This window comes from Pyrus communis, chromosome 10 (genome assembly GCF_963583255.1).
Source record: "Pyrus communis chromosome 10, drPyrComm1.1, whole genome shotgun sequence".
NCBI lineage: Eukaryota > Viridiplantae > Streptophyta > Magnoliopsida > Rosales > Rosaceae > Pyrus > Pyrus communis.
This window is the reverse complement of record NC_084812.1, coordinates 9,188,119-9,198,372: the sequence shown is the minus strand read 5'-3', so window position 1 is coordinate 9,198,372 and position 10,254 is coordinate 9,188,119. Positions and strand designations below refer to the sequence as shown.

General features: G+C 36.3%; 1 protein-coding gene across 3 annotated transcripts; it reads right to left on the bottom strand.

Annotated features, from left to right (window-relative positions):
• Window positions 1-2,846: 2,846 nt before the first annotated feature.
• Window positions 2,847-4,444, bottom strand: LOC137748225 (uncharacterized). Of its 3 annotated transcripts, XM_068488337.1 has the most exons (3): window positions 4,321-4,434; window positions 3,788-3,814; window positions 2,847-3,723 (listed from the first exon to the last, which is right to left on the bottom strand). In XM_068488337.1, exon 3 carries the CDS (start codon window positions 3,683-3,685, stop codon window positions 3,002-3,004), a length of 684 nt encoding a protein of 227 aa, XP_068344438.1. In that variant the 5' UTR covers window positions 3,686-3,723; window positions 3,788-3,814; window positions 4,321-4,434; the 3' UTR covers window positions 2,847-3,001. The 3 variants fall into 3 exon arrangements, with proteins under 3 accessions (XP_068344438.1, XP_068344437.1, XP_068344439.1); XM_068488336.1 differs by lacking the exon at window positions 3,788-3,814 and having other exon boundaries at window positions 4,321-4,444; XM_068488338.1 differs by lacking the exon at window positions 3,788-3,814 and having other exon boundaries at window positions 2,847-3,728; window positions 4,321-4,390.
• Between the last annotated feature and the right edge of the window lie 5,810 nt (window positions 4,445-10,254).

The window sequence follows — 10,254 nt, the reverse complement described above, 5'->3', positions numbered from 1 at the left end:
TGTGATAGTTGAACGAAATGACTATATATCAAACAACTTTATCTCACCTAGCTAGCTTTATATAAACCGAGGAGTACATTTTCGAAGATGTTGACCAGAATGGAATATAATATAAGTGGTTCACATTTTGCTCCTTGATTTGTACTCAAACTTATTTTGATTGAAAATTTGAAAGATTTTATTTTTGGAGGGGTTGCATTTGCATGTGCTGAGTAGTTACTGTGGAGTCAGTGTCACCAACACAAATGGTGGGGCAGCCGGCGGTGGGGGCAGAGGAAATAAGGGCGGCCAGAAAAGTCAGCTCAAATGGCCAATGCATCAATCCTCCCTTATCGCTTAAACCTTTGGCTTTGTCTCTGTGTGATTTTCTGCAAGGCAAATATGACACTAACCATGCATGCAATGCAAATGGAAGTTTCCACGATTTACTTTACCCTAAAAGACAGAAGCCCAGTGAGATCCCAGCCGTCTATATCAGCCCGGTCATTTCCTAAAGGCCTCCAAAAATGGATGGTTGAGTTTTACTCAGCCCTTTGGTGAGGTTGCATCGCTGTAAAAACAATGGTAGAAAACCTCATCTTGTAGTAGGTTTTGGATATTGGCAACTCATTTGATGACAGAAAATCAAAAAAAATATTTAGACGTACAAAAACCGATACATTTGTTGACACATTATTTAATAGCTTGAAAGAGGTAGATTTAACTTAATACTATATGTGAAGTTCACCTGTAATAAATTGTATCAATTTTGTTAGTCCAAATAACATCCCTCATAGAAACAGACTTAAATCCAAAGTTCAGTCTAATGTGCCATCTTGTTCATAAAAGATTGCCGCATGCAAACAAACCGTACAACGACTTTCAAGTTTTAAGCCTAACGAAACAAAATTGAGTTGGGTGGGAGTCAAAGAAATGGAAGATGAATATTCCTGGAAAGTACCAAACCAGTCTAAAACGTAGAAGAAGCAAATATTATTCAATTAGAGTAGTCCTTTTGAATTAGGTGTTCGTACACTCATGGTACACCAAATCACCGACGCGGTTTTGTTTGGTAGGTCGGTAACAAGAAGTTAGATTAATTAATCCTAAGAGTGATATTATTGTAATGAAATCTCCACTTGTGGTTTGTTTTTTATACTTTCCATTCTTGATTATTAATTTAACCAAATGATCAATTAGACTAGTTTTTAATGAGAGGGCCTATAAGGTTGTCAAATCTTTTAGATTAAATACTTAAATTGGTCTCAAGCTTTTTAAATATTTACCCAACCTATTGAAAATGTTACATCCGTTAAACCCCAATTAATTTTTCAAACATAAATTATATTCAAAACCCACCAATTGGGTATATCATGGTCAACATTATTAGTTACCTCAAAATCTGAATTTCAAACATAGATCATATAATATGGAACTCAATGATCAAACGGGTATTGAATTGAATCGAAAATGAACATAAATTGAAATTACATTAGGAGAGCAATCTCCCAACAAAGAAGAGGATTAAGAATTCATATATGATTTCAAGGAGTTTGTGGGTGGTGAAGATGGTGGTGGTTGTATCATGACAGTCCATACTATTTCAGTAACCTTCATGACCTTCTTCTCGATGTTTGCAGCTTGAGTTGTACCTTGGAGTTGGTGGTTTTGTGATGGGTTTGGAGGTGATGGCATGGCGGTCACCTTTTATTGATTTTAAAGACAAAGTAAGCCCTAATTAATTTAACAAATTTTTAACTAGTGCTCAACGGATGTAACATTTTTAATAAATTGGGTACTTATTTAGAATGTTTAAAAATGCTGACACCAATTTGAAATGACATTAAAATGTTGGATGGATTTAGGTACTTAATCCAATCTTTTATCTACTTCTTCAAGCAAGTGTTTGGAAGAGGATTCGAGCACGGGGCGCTTTAAGTGCCAAAATTAGAGATGGTCTAGAACCAAAACCCTAATTTACACCTTTTGTTTTAACAATTAAATTTCTGTATGGATTACTCTGACTTTTTGCAAGATTGCTTACGAGATTTATGATTTTGGAAGTGTGATGTCAAATCCCATGGTGACGCTGACGATGATACAGAGTTCAGCCATCACCCTTCCGATAAAGTTAATTGTGAAGACCATGTTCATATGGCCTTGTCCAGCTCATAACCACTTCACCAACAACATCAGGACTCTATTAAATTGTTTCACTAGAAAGTACTTCAACTTATAAACGTCTTGATGGAAATGATTTTATTTAAATTTGAATTAAAAATTCAAGTACTTCTCCGTAAAGTATTTTATGAGCTAGAAATATTTTAAGTTATTTGAATGTTAAGAAATCGTTTTAATCATTGGAGGAGCAATCTAAAATAGGCATTCATTCGCATTGGGCTACAAGACACTTGATAAGGCCCCGTTTTACTAAGCGGAGGGGAAGAGTTTGAATACTAAGATTTCATGGGTCGAAAATGAATACCCTATATTCACTTTTCAAGAAAAATAAAAAGAAAAATTGAAAACTGAAAATAAAATAGTTATTAAACAGCTCCGAAATAATTATAAAACGGCTATCTTAGAATTCAGTAAAATCAACTTCTTAACTGAATCCAATAAAATCAGCTTCATCAAACTTTTCAGTATCGGTCCCGGGTGGTGGCAGAGCCAGATCAAAGGCACATATTGGAGAGATGAATTATAACCTTGTCCCTTGTCCTTGTGTTCTTATTACATTCATCATTGCACAAAAACCAGACAGGAAGAATACGATGTTTGCAACTCATGGCAGTGCCAGATAACATGGACATTTTCAGAATTCAGTAAAAAAAATATCAAGAGAGAGAGATCAAGAGAGAGAGAGAGCGAGAGAAAGCAAACCGTTTATTATAAATCGACCCCAAACTTCTGACCTTGTTGGTCTCAACAAACAGAAATGCGACTAACGTATATTTACACATATAAGAGCAGCAACACTAAACAACCCTGTTGGTTTCAAACCTTTGAGTGGCAACTCATTTTACGAACCAAAAATAACGGCGACGATCACAAACACACCGATAAACAAAAAAATATACTTCCAAACATCAGCCAGCTGCCATTGGTGGTTTTCCGGCTGAAAGAATCCGTGACCATGGCCTCCGTGAAATGAATTGAATGGTGCGAAAGGGAAACCAGAAGTTGTTCCATATACAGTAGCATCCGGGAACCCGTGATACTGAACGTTAAGCAAAGACGGTAACAGACCACCAAATGCAGTCGCCAAGGTGAAGTTACCAATCCGTTGAGTTGCCATTGGTACAAATCCCCCCATGAATCCAAAGCCATAATTGGCAAATTGATTGGTGTTCGGAGGAGGGGCAGTTGGAGGCCTCTGCCCAGACGGGCGATTGGGAATGTTGATCCCTGGATACGACTTTGATCTTGGGTCGGTTTGCGTCTTGCCCCTACCATAAAGCGGAACCAACTTCTCTTCCTCTATGAGGGCCTTGCAAAACGGGCACTCTTGGGAATTCGAGTGATGGTGCAGCCACCTGTAGAGGCAAGGCCAGCAAAAGAGGTGGCCGCAACGGGCTATGATCGGGTCTTGGGCTAGTTCGAAGCAAATATTGCATTCGAAATCTCCCACATCGTTGGCATTGTTACCGAAGCAAGACACGCTTTGGGGCGGGACTCTTGTAGACTCCCCAAAACCACTTGCCATCTCAGTAACCACAAAACTTCAGACTGGAAACGCCTTGCCTGCACTTCATACAAACTCATCACTAATTTAGTCATTTTTCTTATGGCTCAAATAAATCAATACCTCGACATGAATTAGATTCAGATACAGCTGAAATACAGAGAAAATACTCAGATTAGTTAAATTATTCAATCTCCAAGACAAAGAAAAATTACGAAAAAAAATATATTAAATTATTCAATCTCCAAAAACGTTTGCAATCATTTTAAAAGCGTATCCAAACGAACTCTAAATCCCAAAACCAGATTCGTATTTTACATCAAAATACCAAATTAAATCTAGAACAAGATTAGATCAGGAAAAAACAAAGATCTAGACCACGCAGATCACGAGATTAAGCAAAAGGAAGTCCCAGATCAGAACGATTAAGCAAGTATATCCAACCAATTGCACAAATTCTTCAATATATTAGAAAATCCCCCAAAATTCCAGATCCCTAAAACCCTAATCCCTAATCATAAAGCATCTAAAAAGCAAACCGAGAAAAAACTCAGAAATCCAAAACGGGAAAAATAATCGAATCAAGGTGAGAGAACAATCAAAAAGCAATTAACTGAAATTAAACTATAGAAACAATTAAATTAAACTAAAATTACCTTTTGGGCGAGTGCAATTTGATTGGGAATCGTATGCCGAAGAGAGAGAGAGAGAGAGAGAGAGAGAGAGAGAATGTGCCGTGCCTAAGTGGGTAGGAAAAAGTCAGTCTTCTCTCTCTAAAAATATTTGGAGGAGGGCAACCGACAGCCTCTATCGGCCCTCTCTGTGCGGATTGTGGAAGATTCCACGCTTTCCTCCCACTTTTTCGATACAGGTTACTCTTCGGATTTTTTTTGTGAAGGTTCTAAAGATTCTTAAATTATATCTGTTCATCATAAATTGTACGGTTATAAATTATTTTAAATACTATTATTTAAAATTAAATATAAATAATATTTGATGAAAACTAACCGCATGATATACGATAAACGAACATGATTTGATGATCCTCAATATCCGAATACGGAGAGGATCCTCATCCCCTTTTTCGTTTTCTTTCATTCCACGCTGGCGGGCTGTCTATTTTATTTTTTAATATATAATTTAAGAATTATGGGCCCTATTAGAATATGAAAGTATGCGTTCGTTATATTTCCAACCAAACTGTCGGATTTCCGACGGCTATATTGCATTCAGGTGTCCCAATCGGACGGTTTTGGTCGTCCTAGTCCTATTCTGATGTTGGTGGTGTCTTTTCTGTGATGTTGAAATCTGTACTTTTGCGGGCTTACCGCTATTTACAGAACTTTTACAAAAGCTCGGCCCATAAACAGTAACACATTGGAATGTTTTTGTGTGTGGAAAATCAACAAAGCGCCATAAGTATAAGAGGACGGACACACTAATTATGTGACTAACTCACATAGGCAACAATTTTAGTAAGTAGGTTTGAAGATTGTATAATTCGACACCGGCAAAACCATAGATTTCAAAAACTTTCTAATAACAAGGTTATCAAAAGGGTGCTTTGTAAGTTTAGAGGACACGCAAAGGGTTTTATGGTTTTGTAGCTCAGATGGTTAGAATAATGTTCACTTTAAAACCGAGATCTTCTGTTAAAATACCCTATCTTGAGTCTCGCTTGTGGGGCTTGGGCTTGCATACCTACAAGTAATGACAATTGTACTGAAGAGCAGACAGGGAAGCCCAGCCCATTTTTTGCTTTAGTCTTAGCTTTCTCAAGGATCAACAAACGGCCCACACTACATTAGGTCCAATTGAATGTGCCAGTTTTGAACGTCAACATGCAAAGACCGTTGAGCATTTTCTAATGAAGTAGGTTTATAAACATTTTAACTTAGATGATGTCTTCATGGGACATCTGTACGTAAGAATTTCTCCTCAATTTACGGTAAAAACAACCCCATTGCGGTATAACATTACTACGCATACTTCTTAGAGTTACTTATTAAGAGAATTATTTCCAATACACTCGTTTTTTCCATTACATAGTTTATGTCTGACAGTTAGATCGAACAGAAAAAACAAATCGGATGCGTAAAAGCATTTCCCTACTTTCGGTTAACTAAATTCAGATAGTGCTTAACATCGTTATACGAATCGAACTTGGTGGCTGGAATATTTGGACTAGGATTCTCTCCCTTTTTAGTCTCGCTATTCTTTCCTCTCTTCCTATTTGAACTGTTACGATTAAGTCACGTCAACGTTTTGTGTTAATTTTGTAATAACTAAAAGAAGACAAAAAAACAATTTGTAAGAAGATGGGGGAAGAGAATAAAAATAGGGTTAATCTCAATTTACTACCTTGAAGATTCTTGGTTTTCAACATTTAATACATGGAGTTTTTTTTCATCCCAAAGTGGTACATAAAGTCATAATTTGGGGACACTGTCATACATCCGTTAAGTTTGTTGTTAAATCAGCCGTTAACTGATGATGTGGCGCTCATGTGGACAGAGACTAGGCGCCATGTGTCATAGGGGCCCACATAAAAATTAAAAAATTAAACAAAAAAAATTAAAAATTAAAAAAAAAAACGTTTCTGGCCTATCCCCTACCTCAACCCCAGGACCTTCTTCTTCGAACCCAAATACCACCAAACTCCACATCCTCAACAACGGATACTTAATTTACGGCAAATGGGAAAGCTTCGCCTTCCCCATTGACACCGTGTTGCTAAACCAGAGCATGACCGGAGCTAATTCACCTTCATCTCCAACAATGACAAGTTCAGCGTCGTCAACGCGAGTAATTTAGTCTTCAACGACACTGACGTCTATCAAAGTCTTAGCGACGCTTTCCAGTCTTTGGACTCCGAAGGCAAATTGCAGCAGGCAAACGGTAAGTCGTTTATCGCCTCCGATTTCGGCCTGAATTGATCTCGAAGACTGATGATTGACAATAATTCAGAATTTACAGCTTTGATCCCAGTCTGTGGCAATGGAATATCGTCTGGCAAGCCAGGTATGAATTTTGCAAAGTCCACGGCATGTGCGGGGCAAACGCCATCTGCTTCAACGACGGTTCGAGCTCCTCTTACTGCATGTGCGCGCTAGGATTTAAAGAATCCGCCGATGAAATCAAAGATGGAGGGCGTGAAAGGAAAATTAAGCTCACGAATTTGGGGAACACTAGATTTGAGCGGCTTGATTACGTGAATTTCACAAACGCGTCCAACCAAACCAATTGGCTCGCCGTCAATTTCAATGTATGCGAATCGAGATGCCTGGTGAGAAACGATTGCCTCAAATTCATGTTCAAATACTACGACAAAGGCTATTGCGTGCTCCAACTCGAGAGATTGTTATACAGGTACTGGTCACCAAGATCCGAAACCGCTACGTTTCTCCGAGTCGACAAATCAGAGACTGACAGGTCAAAATTTACAGGGATGACGAAGCTGCTAGAGACAACGTGTCCCATTTAGATAAGCTTGCCGCTTCCGCCGGAGGATTCGAACGTGACGACAAGGAACATTGTAATTATATGCATCTTTTTCGCGACAAAGCTGATTTCCCGTTCTGGCGTGCAGTGCGAAAGGGATGGAGGGGGTCGGGGGTTGAGGTAGGGGACAGCCCAGAAACTTGTTTTTTTATTTTAATTTTTTAAATATTTATGTGGACCCCTATGACATGTAGTGCCTAATCACTGTTCACGTGAGCACCACGTCACCAGTTAATGGCTGATTTAACAGCAAACTTAACAAATGTATGAAAGTATCCCAAAATTATGACTTTATGTACTACTCTGAGATGAAAAAAACTTCATGTATTAAATGTTGAAATCAAAAAATTTTAAAGTAGTAAACTGAAACTATGTTGAAATATTTATCCCAAAGAAGAAAAACACATCTTTATGGCCGTGAGCATTTGATGAACTTTACCATTGTGCTCACTGCTCCGCCACCAGTTTTCAGAGTGGCACTGAAGTTTATGGCTGGTCTACATGCATCCCATTAGACAAATTTTTTAGTATTAACATGGCAGGCGTTTTTTGATCGACTCAAACTCAGTGATCCCTTTATTGAAAGGATTCACGTCGGATCCTTTTCTTAAGGATATACTGTGATCGTGATCGTTCATCATACATTGTGCGATCAGAAATAATTTAAAATTTTAAAATTTTAAAATTAAATATAAATATTACATAACGAAAACTGATGGCACGATATACGATGAACGATTATGATCACAGAATCCTTAGGATCTCTAAGAAAATGATCTCTTTACACCAAAAATAATGTTTTACCGAGGAAAAATGTGATAGAGATTTTTTTAGAAGTGAGATATTTTTGTGAATTTTTTTATCATCCTATATTTTTTTGTACAAAGATTTTATAATTTTGATACATTAATTAATATTAAAGAGTGAGATGACATGAGTCCATAGATAATTCTACTTTTAGAGAATCTCATTAGCATTTCTTTTTACAGAATTTAGGTTTGCCCAAACTTTCATGTCTCGATCTCAAGCTTGTTCAGTAAATATTTATTTAAGGGTTTTTATTACAATTAAACTTTCTAATTGATGTAACTTATTATTTTAGTTCTGAAATTAAAGATTGTTTAATTTTGTCTTTGAAATTGACCTAAAACATCAATTTATTCTCTACAGTCCAATTCCATCAAATTCCTTGCTAATTTCAGAAATTAAAATGGCGAGTTAGACCAATTTCAAGTATTAATTATGATAAAAACCTTCTGTCGTCTAAACACGCATGTTGAAACAAGGTCCAGTTCTGAGTTCTGGCATCCCCCAGAACACCATGCACGAGTAGAGCAGTTCAAGTTAATAAACTTAATTATATGAGCCTTACAGTAACTTACTACAAGAGACTAGAGGACCCAATTACATTCGTCACATTCAAACTTTTGGGTGACAATTTGATTGAAATTAACTTAAAGGAAAGTTGGTTTCGACATTGGATAATGTTAGGGAGATCAATTATATTTAGACTAAATTTTGTAAATTACATATGACGTAGTTGTTGATGATTGAGTTATTACTTGAGTTTTAATTAATGTATTTATTATCTATTAGTGACACACCACATAATTTACAAATTTGATATAAAAAATTAGTTTACCTAACATTACTCTTCAATATTAAGCAAATGATATTAGTTTAAGTATATCTACTGCTCTCCTTTAGGGTATCTTCAGCGAAGAGATGTTTTTGTTTCCAACTTCTCAATTATATTGATAGAGACCCCCACCTGCCAAATTTTCAATAAACTGAAAAAATAGAGAGAGGGGATATTCATCAGATCTTTCAATCATATTCGTTTATCATATATTGTAAGGTCAATTTTTGTTAGATACTGTTTATATTCAATTTTAAAGAAAAAAATTTTACAATAATTATAATTATACGATATACGATGAACTAATGTGATTAGAGAATTCTCAGGATCCACCTGGAAAAACAGATGCCACGCATCATTATTTGTAGCCACAAAATCCATTAAACATGACAACTGAAATCTGGAATGATTTGAGTGCCTAGTTGACAAGTTGGTACGATGATAGTGTTACGGTAAGCCGTCCACAAATATATTAAGAGGTGTGATATTCACGCATCTCTTTTTACTTTTCATATATTTTTTAAAATTTTTGGCTTTCAGATCAGATAAATTGAAGAAAATTAAAAGATAAAAATTAATACAAAGTGTGTGAAAAGTAAAAATAGATATGTAAATAGTACATCTTATTTATTAAATGTCGAAAATCGCTTAACTAATTAGTGCACTAAGCACAATATTTTGAAGATTAGACGTTTAATGCATTTATGGTGAGGAAAAATCTATACGTTGTTATTCAGATAAGATTTCTTAAAGATATTGGAGGACGATGATCCATCCTAATTTAAGTTGAATGCTCCAACTTTAGGCCGATATTTCGACATATTTGGCCTACTGTATGTGCCTATACGTGCTTCCCATAACTAGTAAAATTAATAAATGTTTTAGTACACAAATCATGAGCTGGTGGTCTAGTGTCAAAGGCTAGATTATGAAACTTTTTTGAAATTAAAAACTAGAGGTCTTGAGTTCAAAACTCGTTGCTGGTGTCGAAGTCAGATTTGTGGCCAGATAAGACTGAAATGTCTCTACGAGGTCGAAATGAATGGATAATTGTGGCTTGCCACCAGTCGTCCTCCTATTTTAAAAGAATAATAAATGTTTTGGTACACATGTGACAAATGTGTTTTTTTAACAAACGATATTATCTACACTAAGGAGGTAGGAGAGTGGGCTAAGTCTCACAATGGGCTAGCAATAATGTGGTTCAAGTTCGCATTTGACGAGAATTAAACTTAAGATCTCTCACTTACAAGTGAAGAGGAATATCACTAGACCGTAGTAATAAGTGGTTGACAAATATGTGCATGTATATGCACATTTGAGGTTCCATGCATACATTTTCCAACACTATTTATAGGAAAATGAATTAAAGAGCATGGAACCTCATATGTGTGCATGGACTCTAAAACTTTTTTTTTTCTTTGAACAAATGATATTATCTATACTAAAG

What these genes read in the sequence shown, in the direction of transcription:
- LOC137748225 (XM_068488336.1), bottom strand. Translation starts at nt 3,685, where the DNA reads ATGGCAAGTGGTTTTGGGGAGTCTACAAGAGTCCCGCCCCAAAGCGTG.